Source organism: Chinchilla lanigera, unplaced genomic scaffold, assembly GCF_000276665.1.
Source record: "Chinchilla lanigera isolate Chin_1 unplaced genomic scaffold, ChiLan1.0 scaffold00208, whole genome shotgun sequence".
In the NCBI taxonomy this organism is placed as follows: Eukaryota; Metazoa; Chordata; class Mammalia; order Rodentia; family Chinchillidae; genus Chinchilla; species Chinchilla lanigera.
The window spans coordinates 118,358-145,564 of NW_004955609.1; the positions used below are offsets into that span (position 1 = coordinate 118,358).

General features: G+C 49.4%; 1 protein-coding gene across 3 annotated transcripts in view; it reads left to right on the forward strand.

The window, feature by feature from the left end:
* The first annotated feature begins 84 nt into the window (after positions 1 to 84).
* Lig1 (ligase I, DNA, ATP-dependent) overlaps positions 85 to 27,207 on the forward strand; it is a 41,568-nt gene continuing 14,445 nt past the window's right edge. Inside the window, exons 1-13 of one of the 3 annotated variants that reach the window (XM_005414923.2) lie at positions 85 to 247; positions 7,921 to 7,989; positions 9,190 to 9,279; positions 12,161 to 12,296; positions 14,623 to 14,749; positions 16,704 to 16,799; positions 19,111 to 19,218; positions 19,869 to 19,991; positions 20,243 to 20,318; positions 22,053 to 22,133; positions 22,386 to 22,442; positions 24,749 to 24,921; positions 26,954 to 27,120. In XM_005414923.2, coding sequence (XP_005414980.1) covers positions 7,973 to 7,989; positions 9,190 to 9,279; positions 12,161 to 12,296; positions 14,623 to 14,749; positions 16,704 to 16,799; positions 19,111 to 19,218; positions 19,869 to 19,991; positions 20,243 to 20,318; positions 22,053 to 22,133; positions 22,386 to 22,442; positions 24,749 to 24,921; positions 26,954 to 27,120 — 1,251 coding nt within the window. In that variant the 5' untranslated portion in view covers positions 85 to 247; positions 7,921 to 7,972. Of the gene's footprint in view, positions 248 to 3,524; positions 3,601 to 7,920; positions 7,990 to 9,189; positions 9,280 to 12,160; positions 12,297 to 14,622; positions 14,750 to 16,703; positions 16,800 to 19,110; positions 19,219 to 19,865; positions 19,992 to 20,242; positions 20,319 to 22,052; positions 22,134 to 22,385; positions 22,443 to 24,748; positions 24,922 to 26,953; positions 27,121 to 27,207 lie in introns of those variants that run through there. The other 2 variants (XM_005414919.2, XM_005414920.2) reach the window with 2 other exon arrangements.

Here is a 27,207-nt window from a genome sequence, read left to right on the forward strand (position 1 = left end):
GCTTCCCAGCATGCTGTGTGGGAGGGCTCGCGCCGCTACACCATTTTTCAAGGCTACTTTGTGTCAGGAGACTACAACTCCCAGCATCCCCCGCGCGGCGACGCTGCGCGGACATGCCCGGAACCCGCCCCTCGTTCGTCCCCACCTCTGCCCGCCAAAGTCAGCGCGCGAAATCCCTGGCGCGAACCTAGGACTGCCGGGTGCGTCGCGCTAAGCAAGTGTGGCGTCCGGGACAGCCGCGCGCAAGGCAAGTGGGGCCCCCGGCGTGGCGCTAGCGGTGGGGTGGCTACAGTGTTGAGGGGTCTAGGCCCATGGCTTCGGCGGGGATGTGTGGCGGCAGAGGAGCAGGCGTTAGGACGATGAGGGGGGCCGAGAGAGCGGCGGAAAGGGTTGTAGGCGGGCAACGGGGTGCTGGCCTCTCGGAGGAAGAGGAGTCAAGTGCAGGGTTGACTGGGGCCTCAGCCGGCTGGACGCGGTAGGGCCTGAGCCGAGGCCAAGGGGCCGGGGTTATCTGGAAGGGGGCGGGGTAGAGAAGGCTCGGGCGGAGCCCAGGGGGAAGGTTTCGTGGTGGGCGTGGTCATCTGGGAGTGGGAGGGGCTTGAGGCTGCCACGGGCAACGCAGGGCTGTGGCAGGGTTTATTTAGGGCGTGGCATTAATACAGGTGCGGGGATCAGCTGGACAGAGGTGGGGCCGATAAGAGGTCAGTGGTTAGGTGTAGGTAAAAGCCTCATGAAGGGAATCTTCTGGGTAGCGAGAAGTCAGGCGCTGTGTATGCCTGACTTGGCAGGGGCTAGGGCAAGGGAGAGCTAGACTGGAAGAAAAGGGCAAAGGTGTAGGAACGGGGGCGGCGGGGGGAGGGGGCTCGGACTTCCTTCCAGGTGTCTTTGTGGCTGGCAGTTTAGCCCTGGGCGAGGCAAGGTCTCTCTCCATTGTCTTGAGGGGTGCGGAGTTGTTTTCAGTCTAAGAGAAAGAGCATATTTAGGGGAAAGGAGTAAAAGTGTTAGACAAGGATAGGATGTGACTGGGAGAGCAGAGAGGTCTGGGAATGCGAGCCTTTATTATGTAGAAGACATGCAGACTTGAGCTTTCTAGCCTGCCATCCACCCGCAGTTCACCAAAGAGCCCTTCATCTCTTTCCTCCTCACAATACTCTCCACGTTTTGAAAGGTCTTGATTGATTATCAGCCGAGAATTTTTAAGCATAGATTGTTTTTTTTTGCTACCTGAGTTTTTGGGAGAATAAAAAGCGTATATTGGCCAATACCTTCAGTTCCAGACACAGTTATAGGGCCTGGGAATATATCGCGGAACAGAATAGGCGAAATCATGGAACTCTCACATTTTAACCCTTCATCTGCTCCAGTAGCTACTGGCCACATTGCTGTTTATATTTAAACTAAGGAGAATCAAATAAGAAACCCAGCTCCTCAGTTTCACTAGCTGCATTTATTTTTTTTTAAAGAGAATAAAAAAAAGAACAATAGCAAAATACCGACAGCATAGACAAAACCAAGACAAAGCACAAACAAAATGATACAGGGTTTCAAAACAAAATGATAGGAATTAACAGTGGCTGTTATATTACATACTGTTCAGCGAAGTTGCTCAGATTACCAGATGTAAGAATGCAAGATTGATCAAACCATTAAAGAGAATAAAAAATAAAACAAAACAAAAAAATTAGAAACAGTACAGAGTTTCACTGTTTCAAGATGGTGGGAATTCACTTACGGTTGTTATATTGCATATTGTTGTCTTCAAATTAGTTGTCCAGATTACCAGATATAAGCAGACAAAATTCGTCAAAAAGGAAAAAACAAGTAAAAAAAATTACGCATTAACTGTTCCTTTTAATAAACTACTAGACTTCAGCAGTACAGTTATCCAAGCTATTCTTCTCTCTATATATATATTTTTTCCCATTCCTTTTTCCTTTCTTTCTTTTTCTTTTTTCCCTCATACCAGTTGTTCCTTCCTTTGAGCAATTTCTTTCCCTTTCGTAGTAATGGCAAATAAATATATGGAAAAATGTTCAGCATCATCGATCGTTCGAGAAATGCAAATTAAAACAACACTGAGATTCCATGTCACCCCAGCAAGAATGGCTATCATTATGAAATTAACCAATAACAAATGCTAGGGAGGCTGTGGGGAAAAGGGAACCCTTCTCCACTGCTGGTGGGAGTGTAGGTTGGTGAAACTACTGTGGAAATCAGTGTGGAGATTCCTCATAAAACTAGGATTAGAAGTCCTACTTAACCCAGCTATTCCCCTTCTGTGTATTTTCCCAGAAGAATTAAAAACATCATATCACATTGATATATGTGCACCCATGTTTATAGCTGCACAATTTGTCATAGCTAAATCTTGGAAACAACCCAAATGCCCATTCACTGAGGAATGGATAAAAAGATGTGGTATTTTTATGCAGTGGAGTATTACTCAGCTATAAGAAAAGATGAACTTGAGGCTTTTATAGGTAAACGATGTGATTAGAGACCATACTCATAAGTGAAATAAATCAGACCCACATGTGTAAACATTCTATTGTCTCCTTAGTGTAAGAACCTGAAAGAGTAAATAAAACTAGCTGCATTTAAAATGGTCTAAAGTCACATGTGGCAGGGGTTACCATGTTGGACAGCACATAGAACGTTTCTGTCATTGCAGAAAGTTATGTTAGAGGGCAATTTCCAGAGAGTGAGGCAAATTCTTATAACATCAGGTTGTAGTAAGTATTGTATAGAAAAAGAGTGAGGATAGTGTGGGTTAGGGGAGGGGCTGTGTTCCTGGCCAGGGTGGTCAGGGAAGGCCTCCGTGAGGAGGTGGCTTGTGAGGAGAGAGCTTCCTGATGTCAGGGAGTGTCCAGACACCCCAGGCCTGGGGCAGCAGCTGCTGGGAAGACTGGACAGCTGACTTGGTTACTCCAAACAGATTGAGGGAAAGAAGCTGGTGAGTTGGTGAGGAATTGCTTATCTGTCCCCTGGAGGACTTGGGAGTTTATTTCAAGTGAGGAGGTACAGCCAGTGGGACTTGCATGAGGTTGCTGTGTAAGCAAAAGCATTGAGTCAGCAGAAACTCCAAGTTTTGGGGTTTTTTTCCCCAGTATCTTTTAAAATACTGCTCTTTTTGGTGTAAATGATTTCTTGTGAGTTTTAAGCTAAGAGTAGACCACATAACCACCACAATCAAAATTCTGTTCCATTACCCCTAAAAATTGTCCTCTTCCACCCACTTTGTGACCTACCCTCCCCCCTGTCCATCACTGTCCTTGTACAAACTTCACTACATACTGCATTAGAACATTACTCTGTGAGCAGAGGAAAGCCTTGTGTGGTGGAGGCATTTGTTCACCTGTTATCACTGAAGGATGCTCAGGTTGTTCCCAGCATCTGCTGGTCATGAACAGAGCGCGCTATTGACATGCCCGAAGTAATTGCACAGGAAGTCAGAGCACTTGGGCACACTGTGGTTGCGCATGTGGATGTGGAAGTGGGAGTTTGCGTCCTTTCTCCTGACTGCTTCCATTTTCTAAGCTGAGAGTGAAGACAGGAGGGTTTGGCAGCTGGAGAAGCAGTTGTGAACTCCATTCCGAGCAAGTAAGTTTGCTGAAAGGATCAGGGAAGTGCAGTGTTCTGTTGGCGGCTCTTGGCACAGTTAGTAGCTCTGCAAGTACAGGCGTGGAGTAGATGGACAGTGGGCTCAGTCAGCATTGGGGTTTTGCCAGGTGAGTGACAAAGCACAGGAAGCAAGCGCAAGGGAGCACAAGGATGGGGCAGGGCCAACATGAGGAGGTGCCATTACCACAAGCTCACAGGCCCAAGAAGGAACTGGTGGGGTTGAGTTCTTGGGGAAGGAAAGAGGAGGGCAGTGGCTGGAGAATGGGGCTTTGAATTGAGGTACAAACGTAAGCAGCATTGCACAGCAATGGTATTTCGTGCCAGGGCACTGAGCCCATTCGTCTTCCACACCCCTCCCGTTCTTGGCTAGTTACCGCTTGGAACCAATGCAGGGCAGCGCTCCCAGCCTTCAGCAGCCCACACTCCTGACTAGAACTTGGTAATCAGGTTTTGTTCTTTGTATTTATTTTTATCCCTGTATTTGATTTATGACAAATAATGCTGTTCTTTGTAGAGGAATGACAGAAGTTTCTTTGTTTAGTGTGAGTCCTGGGAATGTGGAGCTAGATTACCTGGATTGAATTCCCCTCTACTGCTAGGAGCTCGGTGACTTGAGGCAAGCAGTTTATTCTTTCTGTACCTCAGTTCCTTGTCATTAAAGTAGGATAGAAATTTAGACCACCTCATCAGGTTGGGACCCTGTGGTACCCTGGGGAGGTTGGATAATGTAACATCTTCCTGCTGATGTTAATCTCACTAACCCGAAAAATCTAGGAACCGCTTTCATCCCAAACCTCTCCCCCAGCATAGTTAGTGTTTGGGGACATTGGCTTCAAAGCCTGGCTCTGTGATCCATGAGGCTGTGTGACTTTGGATAAATTGCTCAACCTGTCTGTGCCCACATCTCCTTACTTATAAAATAGCTATAATGACTTGTGATAGGATTTAAGGCACTTGGAGTAATAGTACCTAGTAAATACCCCAATTAGTAAAATATTGAGTCTTACAGAAAAAAGAAAATTCAGGTCACACAGTAGTGACAGAAACCGCAAAAGTGGTGTAAAGAATGTCTGATTCGGGGGAAATAATTTTTGGAGATGGGGCGGATTGGGCACAGCTCCATTTCCCCAGGGTACCACACAGAAAGATAAATTCTGAACGTGATCACGATAGCGCAGGGTCGACCTGAGATATGTGATGAGAGAGGTACCAGTTAATCACACAGAATATCAGAAAAGGGAACGTCCTTGCAGCAAGTACCAGGAGGCGTCCAGAGGTTGCAGTGGTGCTCCAGCCTAGCCTTGAGGGGGCACAGCCGGCCAAGCAAGAAAGCCAAGCAGAGGGGAGAGACTGGGTGTGTGTGTGTGTGTGGGAGGGTTACAGAAAAGTTACTTAGAGCTTAAATGTACTAGTTTTTTAAAAGATTGAACAATTTACATGGTGGACAAATAAAATCAGGGCATGCCTCTATCCTAATGAAAAGTCTAGTGCACACCTCTCTTCCCACCTGAGTTAATGGTTTTCCTTCCAGAGTTTGTACTTGCAAATAATAGGCAATACTATTTTCCCCGTCTTACAAAATCAGCTATTATACACTGTTCTGCCTACTTTATTGTTTACTGTTACTTAAGATTTTACTTAATATATCTAAGATTTCTTTCTGTGTACTAATATACATGGAGTGTTCCTTCATTCTTTTTGTTTACCTTTTATTTTGGAATAATTACAAACTCAAGGTTGTAAAACTGGTATGTTCCATTTCCCCCAATGATGGCATCTTATATGACGGTAGTCAGTTATCAAAACCAGGAAGTTGGCATTGATACAGTATTTTTAACTGGACTAGCAACCTTGCCCAGTTTTCAGCAGTCTTTATGCTTGCTCAGGTTTTGTGTGTTTGTATGTCTGCTCAGTTTGAACCCTTACAGATTTGTGTAACCACCTTCACAATAGGAATATAGAACAGTTCCTTCTCTACAAAGGAATTCCCAGTGCTTCCTCTTTCATAGTAACCCCTTCCTCAGCCCCTGGCAACTACTGATTCGTTCTCTATTTCTAGCTTTGTGATTTAGAAAATGTTATATAAATAGAATTGCACAGTAGTAAGCTTTGAGATAGACTTTTTACATTTAGCTTAATGTCCTGAGACCCTGGTTGCGGATAACAATAGCACTCTTTTTATTGTTGAGTAATATTCCATCTTCATTTGATATCATTTATTCATTCATCTATTTGGTAACAGCTTTATTTAGCTATTATTCATATACCATGCAATTTGTCCATTTAAACTGTTCAGTTCATTGGTTTATTAGATTCAGAGTGGCAGTCATTATTACACTGAATTTTAGAAGATTTTTATCATCTCACAAAGAAATTCTATTGTCTTTAGCCATCATTAGTTCAGCTTTAACTCTGCGTACTATTCTAACATGGTTGTGGCAGCACTGAAGACGCTAGTTCTGGGAGAGGCATCCATCCCACCACTTGCTAGTCTTTTCCTGCAGGCAGGAAGTTTGTTTTTACCTCCTTCACCCTTATGTGAGTGTCTCTGCTGACTAAATTCCCTGAAGCTGGGATTGCCATTCTGATGGAGACAGCAGGAGTCCCTGATAAGTGTGGGCCAGGGATCTCTGCCCACCAGCCCAGCAGTATTAAGAGGCCAACTTTGACCCAATCAGTTGGGCAAAGAGAAAGGACTATGGGCTCTGAGCCAGCCATACCTGGGTTCAAGGCCCTGCTTGAGCCCCCGCTGTTCCCCCTCTGTCCTCAGTCCCGTCATGTAGAAAGTGAGGATGATCACGTTTCCCTTGAAGGGCAAGCTCTGGGATAGATTGACACGGTTTGAAATGTGAGTGACCTGTCCACCATCAAGTTAGCTTTCTGATAAATGGCCAGTTCTTTCTTCTTCTCTTGTGACTCAGCCTCGTGGTCAAGAGGTGAACTGTGAAGAAGGCAGGTATAGGGTGGAAGGTCCTTGACCTGAATGAGGTCCCTTTACCTCTCTCTGCCTCGATTTCATTGTCTGTGTGTAATAGAGTTGTTGTGGAGGTTGAATAACAGCGTGTAAAGTTCCTAGCCATGGAAGCATTCGTTAAAGTGGGCAGGATAGTGGATATACCTTTCCGTCCCTGTCCCTCAGCCTTTTGGCAGCTAAGTCTCTAACCCTTCTTTGAGAAATGTTCTGGTAAACCCTTGGCTGGCTGCCTGTTCCGCACATGGCCCTAAGATTGGGTCAGGGTTCCTGGCAGCAGTGCTGCGCTGGCCAGGGCCGTAGAAGACAAATGCAGATGCAGAGATGAATATTGCTGTGGACAAAGAATGTTGTTCAGATGGTGAAGAACCCTGTGGGTCAAAGAAGATGTTAGCAGCCTCCCCAGAGGTTCTGCTTCGACTTCTCAGCCTATTACCAAAATTTACAATGGAAGGAAAGACTTAGTTCCACTTAGAAGTTCACAAAAATAGTTATAATTACTTCCCTATCAAATTTCATAGACCTCTTGAGTTGTGTTGTTAGACTCTTGGGGAGTGATAGAAATATTCTGTAGACCTGAGGTAACCTTCTTCAGGGTTGCTTTTAGTAGCTAGTGATTTATTGATTTGATTAATAGATTTATTTAAAAAATATTTAATTTTTAAAATCCTATTTCACATGTGTAATGTCTTCAGGTGGCTCTGTGTATGGAAGGATAGGTGATAAGTCTTCACCGGTGACTTCTCCCCCCAGGATGGCAGCATCGCTGTTCTTTTCCCCAGCCTGGTGTTCTGTGTATAGACAGGCAGATACACTGATGTTCTTCATTCATTACATAACATAGTAGTATGCTGCCATGTTGTTCTTTGTTTCAATTAATGGATCTTTGAAGTTGTTCAGCAGCTGACTGTTGTAGACCAGTGAATATAATTTTATAAACTGCCACATTTCCTGGTCATTTGGAGATATTGTATAGTTACGTGAAACAAAACCTCAAAACTTAACTCCAAGAAGGGGAAAAACTCCTGAAAATAAACTGAAGTCCTCTGAATCATTCATATTGGGTGAAAAAAAAACAAAACAGAACAGGCTCCATATGATAGTAGAGGTTTCTCCCCTATTCCTCTGAACTGGAAATTTTATTCTTCACTAGTAAGTCCTACGCAAATTCATCTGATTCATAAAAACTAGACTTCTTGAAGAGGAAATTGCAGTTTTGTTCTTCTGGGTTTTTTCCCTTGAAGAAAGGGTGTGTGTGTGTGTGTGTGTGTGTCTTTTGGTCTCTGCAACAACAGAATCCTTGACAACTCTTTGGATTTCTGTTTCAGGAACATTTGACGAGAGAAAAATAGACCCAGAAAGGAGAGTGCTATCGCCATCATGCAGCGGAGTATCATGTAAGAACCCATGTGTGTTCACCAAGCGCCTCCTCTTTTTGCCTCACAACTGTGCCTTTCCTAGAATAAATGAAGTTAGACTTCAAATTGGAATTTCCAGGAATTGAATAGCAGGGAAAGTGGCAAGTGGAATATGGGGGACGGGTAGCACATTAACCAAAACATTTCTGATTGCAGGGGACAGAAACTCTAGTCTCGTGCTTTCTACCCAGAAGTGCTTTAGCCCCCCACCTCACCCCTCCACCCCTACCCCGCAGAATATCTGGCAGTTATCAGACTATCTGGAGACATTATTGGTTGATACACTTAGGGGCGTAGGGTTTGCCATTGCCATCGACATCTGTTGGAGAAAAGTCACGCATGGGTCAGACACATCCTTCAGTGCCCAGGACAGTCTCCCAGCTAAGAAGGCTCCAGCTTCACTGGCAGTGATGCCTCGGTTAAGAAACCCCGTGCTAATGCAAGTTGGCATTCGGGAAAAAATAATGGGAATTTTTTGGTTTACACAGTTGGAAGCTGGAATAAATGACCTCAGCCTAGTTGGTCATCAAAATTTTGTCACTGGGGCTCTGTCTCTGTTGTTCAGCTCTGCTATCTTTGATGTTGTCATTCTGAGGCAGGCTGTCCCCAAATTAGCAATGCTGAAGGACAGAGAGTGTCCTTCTAGATGCCCGAGCAATATTTAGAGTCATGCTTCAACTTGGGCCTTGCACATGTCTCTGACCCCGCCACCATGGCCACAGGTGTGCGGTGCACAGGTGGGTCAGGCCTGGGTCATGTGTCCATGTCTGCTCATACGTAAAGGATCAGGCCAGTCATATCCTGCGTACCGAGAGAGTTATAGGGGAAGAGGCACCCCCAAAGGAGAATGGAGAGAACATTACAGAAGAAGGGAGCAGATGCCAGACAGAGCCAGACCTAGACAATGCCGCCACAGAAGCCTGGGACACAGTGGCTTAAACAAATCCTGGGTTGTATGTTTCTGAGAAATTTAAGGATAGTCAGTCCTGGATGACAGCACCTTTAGTTACTTAGGTTACTCTGTCTCCTTTTTCCTCTTTTGTTTTTTTCTCTTTTTCTTTGGGACAGAGAGGGTTCTGTGTGCCACTGTGGCACGCACGCCACAGGTTCACCACCACTGGATCAGAAGAATATTGATGTTGCAGTCATTTCCCTTTTTCCCCTTTTATGTTCCTGCAGGTCCTTTTTCTACCCCACAAAAGAGGGTAAAGCAAAGAAGCCTGAGAAGGAAACCAGCAGCAGCAGCAGAGAGACAGAGCCCCCTCCGAAGTACGTAAAAGTGCCAGGATGTGGGGTGTTCCTTCTATAGTCTGAATGCTTTTGGTTGCAGGTTTTGCAAACCCAATTCAAATAGTCTCAGCTCCGCAAAAGAATTTGTTTTTTTAAATGTAAGCCCTGGAAGTCAAAGAGCAGATCTACCTTCAAGCACAGCTGGATCCAGGGCCTTATTAAGCTTGTCTTCCAGGCTCTAATTCTATACGTTTTGGCTTCATTCCAGACCAGAGTTTCTCCATGGAGCACAGAAGGTAGTCACTGGCCATCTCTTTTTTTTTTTTTTTTTTTGGTTTTTCTGTGGTACCAGGAACCGAACTGACGACCTTGCGCTTGCCAGGCAAGCGCTTTGCCGCTGAGCTAAATCCCCAGCCCCTCACTGGCCATCTCTTGACCATATACCTTGCCTGGGTCACATCACCCCTGGGCCAGTTCCCTTACCAGAGAGAGCATGGACTCAGCAGGTTTAGTTCACATCCTCCATGTATGCTGTCCTGTGCAAAAGTAACTCACTTAGGTCAGACTTCCTGTGTGGATTCAGGGAGCAGTGATGGATAGTTTATAGAACAGTGCTTGGCTCATCAAAGGCCCTCAGCACAGGGCTAGAATCAACACACTTGATTCTCAGATCTGCCCCTTTGGTGTATGCACGGCTGTATGTACATACACGTGTAGCTTTATTTATCCACATGCAGCTATTGTGGTTTAATTTTTTTTTTTTTTTTTTTTAATTTTTTAAAAATTTTTTTGTCTTTTTGAGGCAGGGTCTCGCTGTGCAGTTCAGGCTGGCCTTGAGCTCACTTTATAGCCCCAGTTGGTCTCAAACTCATAAGGATTCTCCTGCCTCAGCCTCTCGAATGCTGGGATTACAGGCATGTGCCACCACACCTGGCATTTTGTGGTTTAATTTAAAAAATTAAATCATTTTGTATCACCTTGTTCCTTCAGTTCCCATTATGACTTGGAGGAGATTTTTTGTCATTCATGAGCACAGGGACTATCTCGTTTTGTCTGTACCTTGTGTTCCATTTTATGGGCATGCTACAGAATTATTTAGCATTTCTGTGTGTGTGGATATTAAGGTTGTTTCCAGTTTGTGGATGTAACAGTTGGCGCTACAGTTTAATCTATGTGTGTGTCTTTAGCATGTGTACAGACATTTTTGTCTGTCTAACATGGGTACTCACAGTGGAGTTACATGTGATGAATGTAAGAGCCAATTCAGAAAAGTAGATACATTTAAATTTTGAATTCCCTCCAATATTCACTCCCCAGAAGAACTATCTGCACCAGTTTGAGGTCTATGCACCTAACAGTGTTGGCACGTAAGTACTGCGTAGGTGCTTCCCATACTGGATACTGAGCACTGTTCTTTTGGTCGCTGTTACATGTTATGCAGCTGGGATATTGCCAGACGTGTAATAGATATTCAGTGACAGAGTAAGACTATTATGTATGCAAATTGCTTATATACAGTGATACAGTGCCTCAGTTTATGAACACTTCTTTTCTTGAACAATTCAGTTCAGCAAAATTTTGCCTCTGTTTGAGAACCCTGAATAAAGTAACATTGTACCTCATGAGGAAATCTGATTCAGTTCATGACCAGAACTGTGGAAAGAATTACGTTTGTGAACCGAGATACCACTGTATATGTTGGGAGGCATTCTTTTTCTTTTTTAATTAACTTTTTGGAGTCATATACATTTATTCAGAAAGTATCAAGTGTCTTCTATGTGCCAGGCATTATTCTAGGCCCCCCGGGGTTAGTGTTACAAAATGGACAGCCGTTCCTCACCTAGCTTGACAGCTCCTTTTATTTCCACCAAAACGGTTACACAGCCCTTTCCAAGATGCTGCGTACAAACCCACGTCGTCCTCGGTGGTGATGTTCCATACAGTGAGTGCCCCTCACTGACAGTAAGAGGGTGTACGTGCAGACTGTGAGCTGTGTGAGTGCAGGAGCCTGTGGACGTCAGCTGCTCTCAGTGCCGTGGCCCTGCATTGTGACAGGCTGTGTCTGTGTCCTTCACAGAGTGGGGGCTCAGAGCCAGCATCGGAGGAGGAGTTGAGCTGCTTTAACAGTAACCAAGTCACAGTGACTTACTTAAAATACAAGTTGCCTTTTTCTTGTGGAAGACTCCGAGGTGTGGAGGCAGGTTAAGATGGGGAGGTGGCTCTGTGCCACTAGGTTGTCCCGGCCCAGTTTTCATTGCTGCCCTCATTGTATTGTCAAAGCAAGTGAGTGGGTTGACTTTAGGGTTTATATAGCCTGAAGGGCAGCAGTTGGAGCTGGCTACATGCATGTCAGGCCACTTACATCCATCCTATTGGCCAGAACTTGGCATGTGGCCACGCCCATTGCTGGAGAGGTTGGGAGTGTAATTCCTGGCTGGGTGCCATGAGCCCAACTAAAACTGCTATAACTGGAAGAAAGATCCCTATATGGATGTTGCAGGCCAGTCCCTGCCCTAGGTGGGTGTTCCATCTCCTCCCTGCATCACCTGCCACAAGGTGGGCACTGAGGAGGCCTCCAGAGATGGGATGGAGGAGTGGGTGGATGATGAAGTGTGGATATGGTGGTGCACACCTGTAATCCCAACACTCTGGGAGGCTGAGACAGGAGGATTGCAATTTCAAGCCCAGCCTGGGCAATTTAGTAACTTCATGAGACTGTCTCCAAATAAAAAATTAAAAAGGCTTGAAATATGTGCAGTACCAAAATCAAAGAAAAAAAGAACATGTGCCAGTGACACACCTAGAAAATGTTCACTGTGTCCTCGAAAAGAAAGGAAGAGAATGTAGTGCAGGAACTGGAGTGTTTGGGCACAGTGCCCCCATGCTGCCTGTCGTACACCCCCATCTCCCTGCCTTCCAGGGTGGCACTAAAGGAGCGGAATGGAGTGGTGCCCGAGAGTGACTCTCCAGTGAAGAGGCCAGGGAGGAAGGCAGCCCGGGTCTTGAGCAGCGAAGGGGAGGAGGAGGATGAAGCCCTCAGCCCCACCGAAGACCAGGTAGGCCCCTTTGGCCACTTTCCTAGCAGCAGCCCTGGCGCCCACTCCCTGGGGGACTGGGTGCCCCTTGCTCAGTGGGGCTCCAGACACTTCTCAGGGGCGAGCAGACCCAGTGGCTGTGCCCTCAGGCAGACGGCCTGGTCCGCAAGGCCCTCACTGCCCGCTGACCTGGGCAAGGGGGCAGGGCAGGCGGTGGGCCTCGTCGTGCTTCACCGTGACATGCACTCCTGGTGACACCTGCCTCCCAGGTGGGCTGCGAAGACCAAGTGAGTCAGGTCACACAGATCTGAGAGTACTACCTGCCACAGAGTAAGGGCTCGCATATATATGCGCTCTTGCCTGTGGTTAGAGGGCCTTTGCTCTCTTCCAAATACATCAGGCCATTTCTTCCTGTTTAAAAGTCATTTGATGACTGTGGGGTGATCCGTGGTGATGTCACGTCCTGCTCAGACCCGCTGGCATTGCCAGCTCAGGCCAGTCTGACCACATAGACACCTATAGGACCCTGTGATCCTCTCTCTTCTCCCTGCCTGCCGTCTTCCCTCTCATCTACAGAGCTTTCCTGGCCCTCTCCGCTCCAGCATCTCATGCACAGCATGTGGGCCTCCACCTTTGCTGCTGATTCTTTTCCCTGCCTTGCCTTTCCAGATGCACATTGCTCTGTCCTCTTTCTTCAGAGCTTTGCTCAGATGTCACCGCAGTGAAACTCCCCTGACTGCTTCCATTAGTTTGTCATTATTTGACAGAGCTGGGGATTAGAACTCTAGGGCGTGGGCAGCGCTGTTCGTTTCTGGAGGCTGTAGAGGAAAATCCACTTCCTTACCTTTTCCAGTGTTAAGAAGCCTTTCTGTTTCCTCAGCCAGTCACATGGTTTTCTCTGTGCCATTTTTTCCTGAGACTGCCCTCTTTGTCCTCCCTCTTCTGCTCTTAAGGACCCAGTTTTTGCATTGGGCCCACCCAGATAGTCGCACCGTCTTAAGGTCAGATGATGGGTGAGCTTATTGCCTTGGGCATGGAATGTGACATACTCACCTCTTCTGGGGAATAGGCCGTAGACATCTTTAGGAGCTTGGACTTTGCTCTGAGGCTACGTGGGAGCTATGGAAGGGTTTTGAGCAGAAGAGAGAAAAAAATTGCTTTGGTCCTGGGCAGCATTGAAAATACACCCTGGAGATCTGTGTCTGTCAGGGTCCAGATAGGAGACAAACCACACCAGGAACTTAAACAAAGTTTAATATAAAGGATTGTCACCTGGGTGCACAGTTGTTAGCTTGGTGGCTAAAGGGTAAAAAGGACTCCCAAGGCATTGTGGAGGTAGCCACCGCCTGGTGCTCTACCCTGTTCTAGGGCAAGGAGCTGGAACCCAGACCTCCCTGACAGGTGCTGGCAGAGGTGAGGCTGGGCTCTTTGAGCTTGGAAGAGGCCCAAGACTCAAATCTTTGTGGAAGGGGCACTGGGCAGGAGGAGTCCCTGATGGGGTCCTGTGTGGCAGGCCCTCCAAGTGTTAGAGAAACTCATTTGAGCCCACCAGCTGGCCCAGGAAACTCTGCCGCACCTCCGCTTTTGTAGGCCCTTCCAGTGCCCCGCGTTGGCACCACCTGCTGCAGAACTGGCTGTCGGTGTGTGAAATGGGCTGTGAGTCCTAGCCCAGGCATCGCAAGGGAGGGTGCAGAGCCGTGAGCTTGGAGCTTAATAACCAGGACGGGGCCTGTGAGGTAGTTTGTAGTTGAAACCAAGACATTAGTAACAGTGGCTCAGGCAAGATAGAAGTTTATCTTTCTCTCTGGTGAGCACAGAAATTCCAGGATTCATGTGGCAGTCTCACAGTCAGAGACTGAGGCCCTTCTACGTCGTTCCTTGCTGTTCCTGCACGCCCTTGTCAGAGCGAACATTGACCGGGCTGTCAGGAAAAGGAGGGCGCTCCGCTCTAAGTGACTTTATTAGAACCAAGGGAAGTCTGCACCATTTCCCTCTATGTTGTGTTGCCCTGAGACCCATGACCACAGTAGTTACAAGCAGGGACAGGTAGTTGTTAGTTGAACCAGCATGCAAGTATTCATAGCTAAAGACCAAAGATTCTGTTCCCTCAGAAAAGAGTTGTTATTGGGGTGCTTTATGCAGAGAATCTGAGGCCATAAAACTACACTGGCAGATGGAGTGCTGACCTCCACGTGGGAGGGGCGGCCTAGACTGGGCCTGGGCCTTTGGGCCAGCAAGAAGAGTAGGCACAGAGACAGGCTCAGAATTCCTGCTCAGTGTTGAGGAGCAGAGATTTCTGGAGGTCCCCCCTTCCCTCACTCTGGAACTGCTCTCTCTTCTCTTCCAGAAGCCCGGGCCAGACTCCCCACAGGGGTCCCCTGCCAGCCCTGCCACGTGTCCCAAGAACAGCCCTTCCTTCTCGGGCACCTCCCCCATAGACATCTCCCCGTCAGGAATACCAAAGCGTCTCACAGGTAAGGACAGCTGGCCCCTTCAGCTGCCATCTTTCTCTGCACTTGGGTCTGAGCATGAGGTGGCTGTCCTTGCTATGGCCCCGATCTTAGCACTGTGGTTAAGAGCACAACCACTACCCTCCGTCATGGGCAAATGTGTGACCTTGGGCAAGTGACTGACCTTCTCAGAGCTTTGGGTACAAAGCCACTGTAAGTTGAATATCTCTAATCCAAAATACAAAATGTTCCAAAATCAAAACGTTTTAAGCCTTACATCAATCCAGCTGATAAAGTCTGTGCCGATGTTCCAAAATATGAAACTCTAAACTCTGCAATGCCTCTGGTCCTAAGCATTTTGGAGAAGACATAACACACCTGCACTAGATTTAGTTAGTGAAGAAACTAGAGCCATGAAACTACAGTGGCAGATGGAGTATTTCCAGAACAATCTAAATATGTGAATCTACTTTTTTAACTGTAAATTTTGTGAGACCTACATAAAGTATTGCTGATGAACACTTGGCTTCTGAGTTGAGATGTGCAGTCAGTGCATCCGATTTTGCAGACGGCATGAAACCCAGAATGTTGGTAATTTCATATTGAACACATTCTGGGTTCATTGAGTTTAGTAAAATCCTAATCAAAAGTAAGTTCACTTTTTTTCTTTTTTAACATGGCTGCCATCAATTTTAAAATCCCATGTGTGGTTCACCAGATGTTTCCTTTGGGCAGAGCTAGTAATGGGGGTCATTCTCGCAATTGAGGAGTCAGGCAGCCCAAAGCTGATGGCTGAGCTGAGCCTCAGAAATGGGGCAGGACTGGCTTGGAGGGAGAACGTTGCACACGGGAGCATCATGGCAGCCTGCAGATGGGGGGAGGGAGGAGGGGAAGAGAGTGGGAGAGAGTGAGCCAAACCCTAAACCCAGACTATTCAAAGCCACACCCTCAGTGACCTGCTCCCCCAGTTCATTAGGCACCACTTCCTTTTTTTTTTTGGTTTTTCTCCGGTACCAGGAACCGAACTCACAACCTTGCACTTGCCAGGCAGGCGCTTTGCCACTGAGCTAAATCCCCAGCCCCTAGGCACCACTTCCTTAATAAGCCCCTTGTGTCACGAACTCATACGTGGATTAATCCACTTGATGAAGTAGGAGTTACAGTGACGCAGTCACTTCCCAAAAGCCTGTCAGCTCTGCACACTGCTGCACAGGGGACCAAGCCCCTAGCACACGAGCCTTGGGAGACTCACCTCTGAGCCCCAGCACCGCTCTGGGGCTGTGTGAAGGAGCTGTGGGCCAGATGAGTGGGGAGGAGCTGGCGGATGGCCCAGGTGGGGGAGAGAATGATGGAGTGCTTGGAACTGCCTTTTTTTGTTTTTGCTTTTGTTTTTTGAGACAGGGTCTCGCTATGCAGTTCAGGCTGAACTTGAGCTCACTTTGTAGCCCAGGCTGGCCTCGAACTCACAATGAACTCGCAGTTCTCTGGGGAGGCTAGGGGATGCTGGGGGCGTGTGCCCGAGTTAACCCTCGGCTTAGGGAGCTGGGGTTTTACATACTAGCTGTTCTTGGTCACTGCTGTTGCTCCCCTGACCCTTGGATTTCCTGCTACATCCAGGCCCCTGAAGTTGTAGAAAAGCTGTCTGCAGGGCACAGAGATAGTAAGATCCCAAGGTTCATGTGGGGCACTGAGAGCGCTTGAGAGCGCCAGGAGCTGTGCTGAGCACATCCACCATTGTTTACCTGATGAGAGTATTTCCATTCCCCAGATGCAGGAAGAGACACAGAGAGGTTAAGTAACATGCCCACGGTCACACAGCAGGAAGCAGAAGTAGGGCCTCAAGGATAAGGCCTGTGCTGGGGCAGTGGCTATGGGCAGATACAGAAGTGGGTGCTCTTCACAGCTTTTCATTAGTGGGTCTCACTGGGGCGGGAATAGACAGGCAGTGTCAGCAGCACTGAGCCCTCTGCCTCCCCAGCTCGGAAACAGCTGCCGAAACGGGTAATTCAGGACGTCCTGGAAGATCAGAGTGAGGACAAGGACAGAGAAGCCAAGAGGAGGAAGAAGGAGGAAGGTGAGCGACCTGGAGGAGAGTGTGTGCGTGTGCGCGTGTGCGTGTGTGCACGTGCACGTGTGTGAGGGACCTTTGGAAGGGCAGGGGAGTGGTACAGGGCTTTGGACCCCTCTGATGCCGCGTCTAGGAGTTCGAAGACGTCAGTCAGAATTCCGCACTCACACAAGAACTGTTATGAAAGTGTGCTTTGATTTGGCCATAATAATTCAGTATTAATTCATACGTGTTTTCACATTTTTAATCTTCTATTTTAGTATTGGATTTATGGAGTATATTTTCCTTCAGAGGGTTTCTTTTTCCTTCTACATTTTACTGTAAAGTAGAAGCTCCCAGGGCTTTCTTGGTTCACAGTGCCCTTACTGTCTTGGTGGTTTTTTCACAGTGCTCCTAGGCGAGTACCAGCGGTTCCATTTACTAAGTAGTTATGTTTAAACAACTGTTAAATAGTACACATACATTGAAAGGAAAATCAGTCCCTGTATTTGTTACCATTGCAACATGCCCGTTCGTGTGCCTTAGGTACTGCAGTATGTCTCAAGCTGTGGAATCTAATGGAAGACTGCCCCTCCCATCTCCTAGTCCATGTTGATTTTTGTGTAGTACGTGATTTTTATCACAGCAGCAACAAAGACTTAGCTGTACAGAGATGCAGCAACATTGCAAGGGGTGTGCTGTAGCAGTTGCTCAGTGTCTGGGGAAGGTCAGTTCCGGGATCCCTTTCAGGTACCAAAGTCTGCAGATGCACAAGTCCTTAAAATTGTTGCAGCATTTGCGTATACCCTACACGCGTCCTCCTGTATGCTTTAAATCCTCTCTAGGTGACTATATACAATAGAAAGGCTGTGTGAATAGTTGTTGTACTGTGCTGTGTAGGGAATGATGACAAGAAAATAGTCTGTATGTGCTCAGTACAGGCAATTTTTTTCTTGAGTATTTTGTTCCGTGGTTGGTTAAATTGGAACCCCCTGGTACATGGGGGCCACCTATACTAAGAACTACCTTGAGCTAGCAGTGCATAGAGTGTCCAGCAGATGTCGCTGGGTTCCCTCTGAAATTGTAGAAGACTATCACGCAGCTGCCCAGCGCCTTCTTCAAAAAGCCATTAACACCAGATCAGGGGCTGGGGATTTAGCTCAGTGGCAAAAGCGCCTGCCTGGCAAGCGCAAGGTCGTGAGTTCGGTTCCCGGTACCAAAAAAAAACAAAAAAAAAAAAAAACACCAGATCATTTGGGGCCGCTGTGAGATTCCACCAGACATAGCCTCCTGCACAGCCATATTTTTTTTTTTGTTTGTTTGTTTTGGTTTTTCTCCGGTACCGGGAACCGAACTCACGACCTTGCGCTTGCCAGGCAGGCGCTTTTGCCGCTGAGCTAAATCCCCAGCCCCCAGCCATATTTTTTGTTTGATAAAACATCTTTACTAGGCTCAGTTTCCTCACTGCAGATTTGAATTTGGGTTGTTCTGATTTCCCCACACCCAGTTTATTTCCATTTGGCAATTTTCAGTCAGTAGCAGTGTTGACTATAAATTGGGCCATCTTAGCTACTGTCAGTGTCCAGGGTTGGGAGGGCAAGGCAAATACTTCCCACGTTAGTGTTTATCATTTTTATTGTTACCCTAGTGGTATGACTTTTTTCAGTCGTGTTAAAATTTTTTTTCCTTTTGATCTGTAGCAAGTTGTCATGTACGCTTTAAACTCTTTCACATTCTACTTTGATGTGAATAATTCTCAAAGGATACCTTATAAGAACTAAATGGCCATTTGTATTTGTTTCTCAACGGTACCTGCAGACGTTGGGATTGGAATCCTCCAGAGGTCCCGCTTGGCTCTGAGGTGACCTGGAGCAGCTTTGACACCTCCTGTCACTTTATAGCCATGCAGTCGTACTTTGGTGTCTGCAGAAGATTGGTTTCAGGGCTCCCCAAAAACAGTAAAATCCAAGGATGTGAAGCTCCTTAAGTAAACTGGCATCTGTGGTGTTTGCATGTAACTTACCCATCATTCTGTGCAAGTCCTTGCTAGGTTACTTATAGTACATGGTAGAGTGGAAATGCTATGGAAATACTTGTTACACTGTCTTATTTATGCAACAGTGACTAAAGAAACTTGTACGTGTTTGGTACAGATGTAGTTTTAAAAAATATTTTCCAGCAGTAGTTGGCTGAATGTGCGTGTGTGGAACCCACAGATAGGGAAGGTCAGCTGTACTGGATTGGTAGAAAAAGAAGAACTGGGAAGAGAATGTTGCCAGGGTAGAAATGTCTTTGAAGGTCAGAGTAAACCTTTGTTGCCTTTTCTGTCTGTCGTCAGAGGCAGAGACACCAAGAGAAAGCCCCACGGAGACTGGCGTGGCAAAAGTGAAGGAAGAAGAGGAGGAGGACCAGCCCTCAACGCCCCCTGAGCTCCCAAAGCCCCGCAGTGAGTTTCTGATCCTCTTCTTCCCCCCGGCACCGTCACTCTGATTTTTGCAATCCAAGTCTTTAAAGGGCAGTTAATTTATACAAGGCACAGATGTAGCTTCTTAACCACTTAAATGCAAAATGGTGGAGACTTGTAGGCTTCGGTGTTATTTTTATTTTTTAATCATTGTTACTTTCTGCCATGCAAATGGGGAAAGAGGAAAGCCAGTCCAACCAAGTATTTAGAGCTTCCAGACATGATAGGTGAGAAGTAAATGGTATTAACTGAGCAGGAATTCATTAACGTGGGTGTCTAAGCTGAGTTACCCCATGAGAACCCCTGGTCAGAGACAACATTTACAGGGACAGTTTTAGGAATGGAGTGTTGTATCTGATTTTCTCTACCTGCAGAAGTGGGGATATTGCCTTTTGATCAGCTGAGACTTCTTTTCACTACTATTTGCAAGTTTGCCATTTCAGGCCAAATCCTGTATTCCATGCACTGATGAGTACACGCCCAGGTCGGAAAGGATCCAGATTTAGGCTACAGAAATTAAAAGGCAGAATCAGCCAGATTTTCTGTCCACAGGGCAAGAGCACCCTGGGGTTAAACAACAGAACATCCTGATGTGGAGTTGCTTCATTGTCTGCCCTCTCTCACTTTAGAAGCAGAGACCCCAGCAAAGACAGAAAGTGTTTCTACACCCGAGGTGGCCCGGAAGCAGGAGCCACAGGAAAAGAACCAGAGCGGTCTTGCCCCCAGAGGCCCTAGGACCCTCAGCAGTTTCTTCAGTGAGTATCCCTTCCTTCCTCATCTCCCAGCGCGATACAGGTAGGAGGCGGACGGCTCTCCTCCGGAGAGTGCCCCAGGCCCCTTGTGGCTGTCCCGCTGCGTAGAAGCCTAACTCATTTCTCCCGTTTGGCACCCATGGTCTCAAGCGGTCACATTGGGCTTGGGCTGATGCTGGGTGGACGAGGGGCGGCAGGTGCAGGCTGTTAGGAGAAAAGATCTCCCACCCTTCCTTTCCTGGCTTCGTTTCCAGCACCCCGGAAGCCATCAGTCAAAACTGAAGTGAAAGAAGAGCAGTCAGGTACTCCGAGAAAGGAGGAGGCCAAGGGGTAAGTCAGCGTCCGGTCTGACAGCTGTGTCCGGGTGCGTCCCCTACCCCATTCCCACGGCCCAGGCCCAGTTTGGGCTTCCTTCTCCTGCGGGGCCTGACAAAGTTTCTTCCCCTGTCTCTCTGTTTTGGTCTGGAAAGGGCCGCATAGTAAGTTTGTTCGTTTTTGCAGGCCACCTGTGCCCCAACTTGCAAAGCTGTTCTTAGCACAGATGTCAGATGGAAACAATCTGAGGTCTGGGGCTGGAGTTTGCTGACCCCCCCTTCCCTCAGCTTCTTCCCTGACCACAGGCCGCTAGTCTTTCAGCCTCGATCTGACCCCTAGGGTTTGGGGGCATCTTTGGGTCATCCATAGTTGACCCAACTTCACAGGGCTCACCAGTGCCCCCAGGACAAAAATCTAAGTCCTTGTGACCAACGCCCCACCCCCCTCACCTCTCACCTCCTGTCTCAGCCCTCTGCTCGTGTCACACTGGGTGCGCCCCGCTGAGAGGCGGAGTCTGCCCAGCATTGGGGTTTCTTCGTCTCTCCTGTGCCAGCCTGGGTGTCCTGCGGGGTAGATCATGGAGCGCTGCCCCGCTGTGCCCGGACCTCTTGATGTCCACAGCGTATCTGGTTGAGGGACACCAAAGAGGCTGTTAGACAGTTCATTGCTTCATTGTCATTGCCCATTTCCATGGTACCTGGTATGTACCCAGGAGGCATCTGTGAAGATTTAGGGTAGGGATGGGTGGGTGGATAGATGAATCACCTTTCAAGTAATGAGGTCAGACCCCCGTCTTTGTCCTGCTCAAAACTTATGTGTGGTTTCCCAGCACCCAGGTAAATGCCGAACTCCCTCACGAGCCAGCCAGCCCACCTCAGTCTCAGCTTCCTGACATTGCCAGCCTCCCTCTTGCTCCCTCAGCTGGTCTTCCCTGCTGCTGAGTATGCTGACCCATCCCGGAACACTGTCCCCAGCCACCCTGCTCACGGTGCTCTTGCCAGGAGAAGCCTGGCACCTCTCCGTCCCTCTGAGCCAGTGTGTATCCCCAGCACTGGGAACAGGCTTTCTTTTATGTCCTGTTTAATGGCCAAATGCCTCCCCCACCAGCCCACAAACTCCTTCCCTCAAGGCCGGAGCTGTGTCTGGTTCTTCTTGCCCAAGCTATGTACAAAGAAAGCAGAATACTTCAGGTTTTTTTCTCCATCAGTCAGATTCATCCGTTCACTCAGATGCTTATTGAGAACCGACGGTGTCCGATAGACAGTGGTTTTAAGTGTGGAGATCCAGCAGACTAAATGACACGAAAGTCTTGCTTGTTTTCTGGCGGGGACATGAAATAAATCATAAGCAAACTATGTCATATGGCACATGCTAGTAAGTGCTGTCTCAGAGAATGGAGCAGGGACGGCAGCGAGGAGCAGTGGGTGGTCAGGGCTGGCCTCGTGGGGAAGGTGCCGTGGGAGTAAAAGACCTGAAGGAGATGAGGGCGAGAGCGCCAGGGAAGAGTGTTCTGGGCTGAGAGAAGAGCAAGTGCAGAAGCCCTGGGCCACACCCTGGGCCACACCTGGACGTTAAGGAACACGGAGGAGCCGGTGTGACTGGAGGGGCGCAAAAGAAAGGGGGCGCAGTAGGAGAGAAGGTCACAGAGGTGACTGAGCACTGCCTGACACATAGTAGGTGCTCAGGAAATGCTCATGACTTCTTTGCCCCAGAGATCTACCAAGTCTGACCTCTCCTTTGCCTCCACAGACCCCCGGAGCCAGTGAGCTACAATCCCGCCAAGAATAACTACCATCCCATCGAGGACGCGTGCTGGAGCCGGGGCCAGAAGTGAGGCTCCTGCCTTCCCGTGGGGTCCCCCTCCAGTGCCCGGTGCCCTGGGCAGCTCTCACCGGGGGCTCACCGGGAGGAAGTAGCAGATCTGTCCACAGGCGGGAGGGTGGAAAGGGATAGAGAGTGTCCAGGGCGGGGAGCAGGGTGCTTTTCTGCATTTAGGTGTTGGCGAGCCTGTCCCTGGGGAGCTGTGGCGGGGGGGACCCGTGTGGGTATTCAGGTGACTCTTGTGTCTCTTTTCCTCCCCAGGGTCCCTTACCTGGCCGTGGCCCGGACGTTTGAGAAGATCGAGGAGGTTTCTGCTCGGTAATCTTGGTCATAGTGAAGACCCACCGCTTCACTCTGTGCTTCCCCTGCAGAGCTCCCGCGCCCAGTGACTGCGCCGGCACGTGCCCAGGGCTGCCTGCGGCCCGGTGCTTGTCGGCAGCACATTCACGTCACTCCAGCGTGCGCTGTGCACAGCCTTGGTCTTCCGTGCCCCCGCTCTGCTCCCTCCTGGCCGCCGCCCCACCCCCTCCCCGCGCGGCTCCCTCCCTTCGTGCGTCTAGTTAGTATCTGCTGCGACGCGTTTCCTTCTGCTGCCTGCTCTTACCATGCCGCTTGTTTTTATATCTCTCTGTTTGGTTTAAATAGATTGCAGCTTGTTTCAACTGCTCTGTGGTGGCCTTCATATATATCATTTTTTACTTCCTCAGCATTAGTCGAGCAGTTTAGGCTGTTGCTAATGCTTTATTCTTATAAATGGGTCTTTTGGGGATGTTTGAGAACTTTTTTTGGGGCATGACCCTATGTGTGGGGGGCCAGACGGGTCATAGATGTGGGAAGGTTGAGGGCTTGTGCTGTGGGCAGCAGCTGGGCAAGGGTCCTGCCTAGAGGATGGGCAGACATTGGGCCTGGTTCTGCTGCTCCCTGCCTTTGTGCCTGAGCCGGGTGGCTTGACCTCTCCGAGCCCGTTTCTTCATGAGTAAAGGAAGGTTGTACATCTCACTGTGGAGACTGACGTTAACACAGTGCAGGATTTAGTTGCAGGAGAAGCTTAGCAATCGTCTACTCGAGGAGAATGGCAGGTGACTATCCTGACCCGCTGGTCCAAAACTGGGGGCTCAGTCACATTTTTCACAACATTTTAAAGACCAATTTAGATTCATAAAAATCTAAGAAATGTAGATTTATAGAACACATCAAACGATGCAGAGTCCTCCACCTACCCTGACTCAGTTTCCCTCCACGTTCGTGGCTTGTGTCAGTGTGGGACGGTGGTCAGATCCAACATCCGCATGAGACCCTTAAGTGCTGCACAGACTTCGTTTGAACGTTCCCATTTCCATCTTTCGTAGTCCGGGTTCCCCACCCATTGTGCGTAGCTGGCCTGCCCTGGCTCGTGTCTTAGACGAGGCTTCAGTTGGCCTTTGTCCATCACGACCTCTGCCCTTGTGAAGGAGCTGGTGGTGCAGACCGTCTCACCCGGGCTTTGTGCCGCATTCCCTCAGGATTAGTTTCAGGTGACCTGTGTTGGTTAAAGTCCACAGAAGCAGTGCTTTCTCGTGATTTCTCTTGGGGCTGGTCACGTGGCCCCGGTGCTGTCTGGCAGGGGTTTTCACTGTCATCGTCCCCTTTGCATCTAATAGGTATCTTGAGGGGGTTCTCTTTCTTGGCAGACTTCCTCCCATTAATTTCATAGTTGTGGTGGTGTCCCAGGGCTGCTGGGAAATAGCGCTGCGCACTTGGAAGTGTAGGACCACGGACGCCTACCCCCCTACAGTGTGGGGGGCCAGAGGTCTGAGGTCTGGGTGGCTGGGGTTGGCCCCTCCCGAGGGAGCCCTCGGCCTGTGCTGCCATCAGCTTGGCGGCTGCAGTGATCGGTGGGGGCTCTCGCCTGCAACATCTGGTACTGTGGCGTTTGCCAAGTGGTGATTTTGTGTTTCTCTCATTCCTTCTTTTAAAAAAAATTGTCCACTGGCCTTCTTCTGTTTAAGAAAAAGACAGCGTCTCTTTTCAGTGAAGCCATCAGAGCTGACCAGTGACAAGCCTGGCTCCTTCCAGCTGTGACACAGGCAGATGCTGTGGTTTAGTGGCTGGAACCTGTGTCTCTGTGACTCTCCGAGTCTTGTCATCTTCCTGTGCCTCTGTCCTTCATCTTCAAGATGAGAGATAACCGTGCTTGTCTCAGGGGAGCTGAGAGGACTCTGAGCGTTAGAATGTCCGAAGCGCTGAAAACCGCACGTCATGTGGACAATGCTGTGCATGCCTTAGCTGTCGCTTCTCTGGTGTCGTCATCGCTGTCTTCAGGGCTCTGCCCCGCCGGCAGCCTGGGATTTTGCCTGTGGCATCAGGTTGTGCTCCTCAGAATGTTTCTGAGCCGTTTCCTCTTCTTTCCTTCGTTCCTTTTCAAGCCCTGCTTGTGCTGACCCAGCTGTCCTTCATGTTACTGGCTGGTCTCCGCTTAGGACAGAGCTCAAACTGGGACACCCCTGTGATACCACCAAGTGATCCCTGGGCTTCCTTTGGGTTTTACCGTTTCCCATCTCCTCTTCCACCCACCCCACCACACGGCACACACCTTCCACTGACCTTGAAGAGCCAAGTGGTCACAGCCCTGTCCTCTCCTCCAGGCTCCGGATGGTGGAGACGCTGAGCAACTTGCTGCGCTCCGTGGTGGCCCTGTCCCCTCCAGACCTGCTCCCTGTTCTGTACCTCACCCTTAACCGCCTTGGGCCTCCCCAGCAGGGCCTGGAGCTAGGCGTCGGTGATGGTGTCCTTCTCAAGGCCGTGGCCCAGGCCACAGGTAAGAGGGTGCCACGGTGGAGGGAGCACGGGGTGCGTAGCGGTTCCAGGGAGGGAGGCCCGGACCTGTGCTGGGACAAGGGTGGTGGGGATGGAGAGGAGGGGCTAGGGTTGCTGGTGTTTATGGAGGTAACAGTTCCTGAAGGACCTGGGCTGGCGGGGCCTGGGGCCGGGGAGTGGGGAGGGGAACAGAAATGCAGGCCTGAGCCATAGAGGTGCACAGAGAGGCCGAGGCGGGGATGCCCATCTGCCAGGGCAGCAGCTGGAGTGCTGGCTACCGATCAGGGCTTGAGGGGACCAAGGAGGATTGTGATGGAATGAGGATGGGGTTGGCTGTCCCCACATTGAGGACAGACAGGAGAGGAAGCCAGCGAGGAAGCTGGGCAAATGTCCCAGGGCAGAAGGAGCCGGCAGCGATGAAAGGAGCAGAGGGGGGCAGAGGGGCAGGGTGGGGCCGGGGCTGTGGTGTAGGGGCCAGGGTAGACAAGGTCAGGTACCCTTGGGACCTCGCTGCCGCCAGGTGTGTGCTGGAGCCATCCGAGGAGGGGCAGGCAGAGTGGGGGAGCTAATAATTCCCACACGGTACTGGGCGCTCACAGCCTTTATTTGGGGCCTCCGCAGTGGGCCTGAAGCTCCACAGACCTGGGTCAGAGGCCAAGGTCTAGGAGTGGTCAACATAGGACAGCTGCCCAAAGCTCTGGGAGTGGTCATTTGCCTGAGGGAGGACTTTGGGGAGCTCAGGGTCAAGTAACGTGGACTCCATTTAGGGAGGAAGGAGTTGGGGGTTTGATGAGAAGACAAAGGACAGAGTCGGGTGAGGAAGCAATGATGGGGTCACAGGGGCCAAGAGAGATGACTCAGACCCTCTCGCCACTCGTGGGCCATGTGCTGTGCTGTGACGTAGCCCACCCAGTGCGGCCCGTTCATCTGGATATTCTCAGCTACAGTAGTCAAGTGCCCGTCACACCCATTTAAGGAGGATTTATTTTCTTCAGTTAAGAACACATTACCCCGGCAGGAGGCCTCTCCTGCCTTCCTGGGCTTCCATCCTCGGCACGGCAGCACTCGGCCCGCACATCTCCATGTAGCCCCGATAGCTGCCCAAGGCCCAGGCTTGCTGTGCGTTGCTCATCATTCGGTAAAATCACATCACAGTTGGCGGCAGTGTGAGCCGCCCCACGCCGTGCTGACCGCTGCACCTGCGGCTGTCTCGTTCATGGCGATTCTGCTTGCAGACACCAGCTCTGACCCTTTGTGTCTTCTGTGCAGCAGCCCGGTGGCAGGAGACGTGCATGTTGTTTCCTCATGAGTGTCTTTCTCTTTGATTTCCTTTCGTCATTAGGGGAAGGGCAGCTCTTGAAATGGTGCATGTTGATGGGTCACCTTATCTTTGCATTTGATGCAGGATAGAAAAGTGGTGTCACAGGTACCTGTGGGGACCCGGATATTAGTTCTGATGGTTTGCGAGCTGCTGGTCAGGGCTGTCACTGTGACCCATGTCTCTGTCTCCCCAGCCTCCTGCTCTTACCTTTAGGGGTGCTGGGGGGAATCTAATTCTGGACAAGTAAGGCCTTGTGTGTTTAGATGAGTGACTTCAAAACAGAGAGTAATGACAACAACAAACAAAAACGAAAGGCTCATTGGCCACTGCCGGAGGCTCCTATGAGCAGCGAGGGTCCCTTGGCCTCGCTTGCTATATCTACCCACTTCCCTGGTGGCCGTATCCCACCCTATGGCTCTGAAGTCCTACCTGCACGGGGACTGGCCATCAGATGCCTCTATAACTACAGGCACGTTTGTCTCACTGCTTTACTCTGCGTGACTGTCCTGAGGGGTTCTTGCCCTGACAGAACAGTTGACAGATACTTCCAAGCTGTCCCTGTCAAGTGGGGAAGGAAAGGGACAGGAAAGTGCCAGGCCTGGCCACAGGCACATACAGCTGGAGAGGACACATGTACGCCACCCTGGAAAGGAGGCGCACTGCCACACTGGCCCTCACCGCTCTGCCCGTGCTCTCTCCCCTCACCCCAAAGGCCGGCAGCTAGAATCCGTCCGGGCTGAGGCTGTTGAGAAGGGCGACGTGGGGCTGGTGGCCGAGAACAGCCGCAGCACCCAGAGACTGATGTTGCCGCCGCCCCCTCTTACCACCTCTGGGGTCTTCTACAAGTTCCGGGACATCGCCCTGCTCACCGGCAATGCTGTGAGTGGGGAAGGGCATGTATCGCAGTACCCAGATGCCTCGGGTTCTACTGCTTAGACCGCTTGGGCTGGGTCTCTTCAGTTCTGC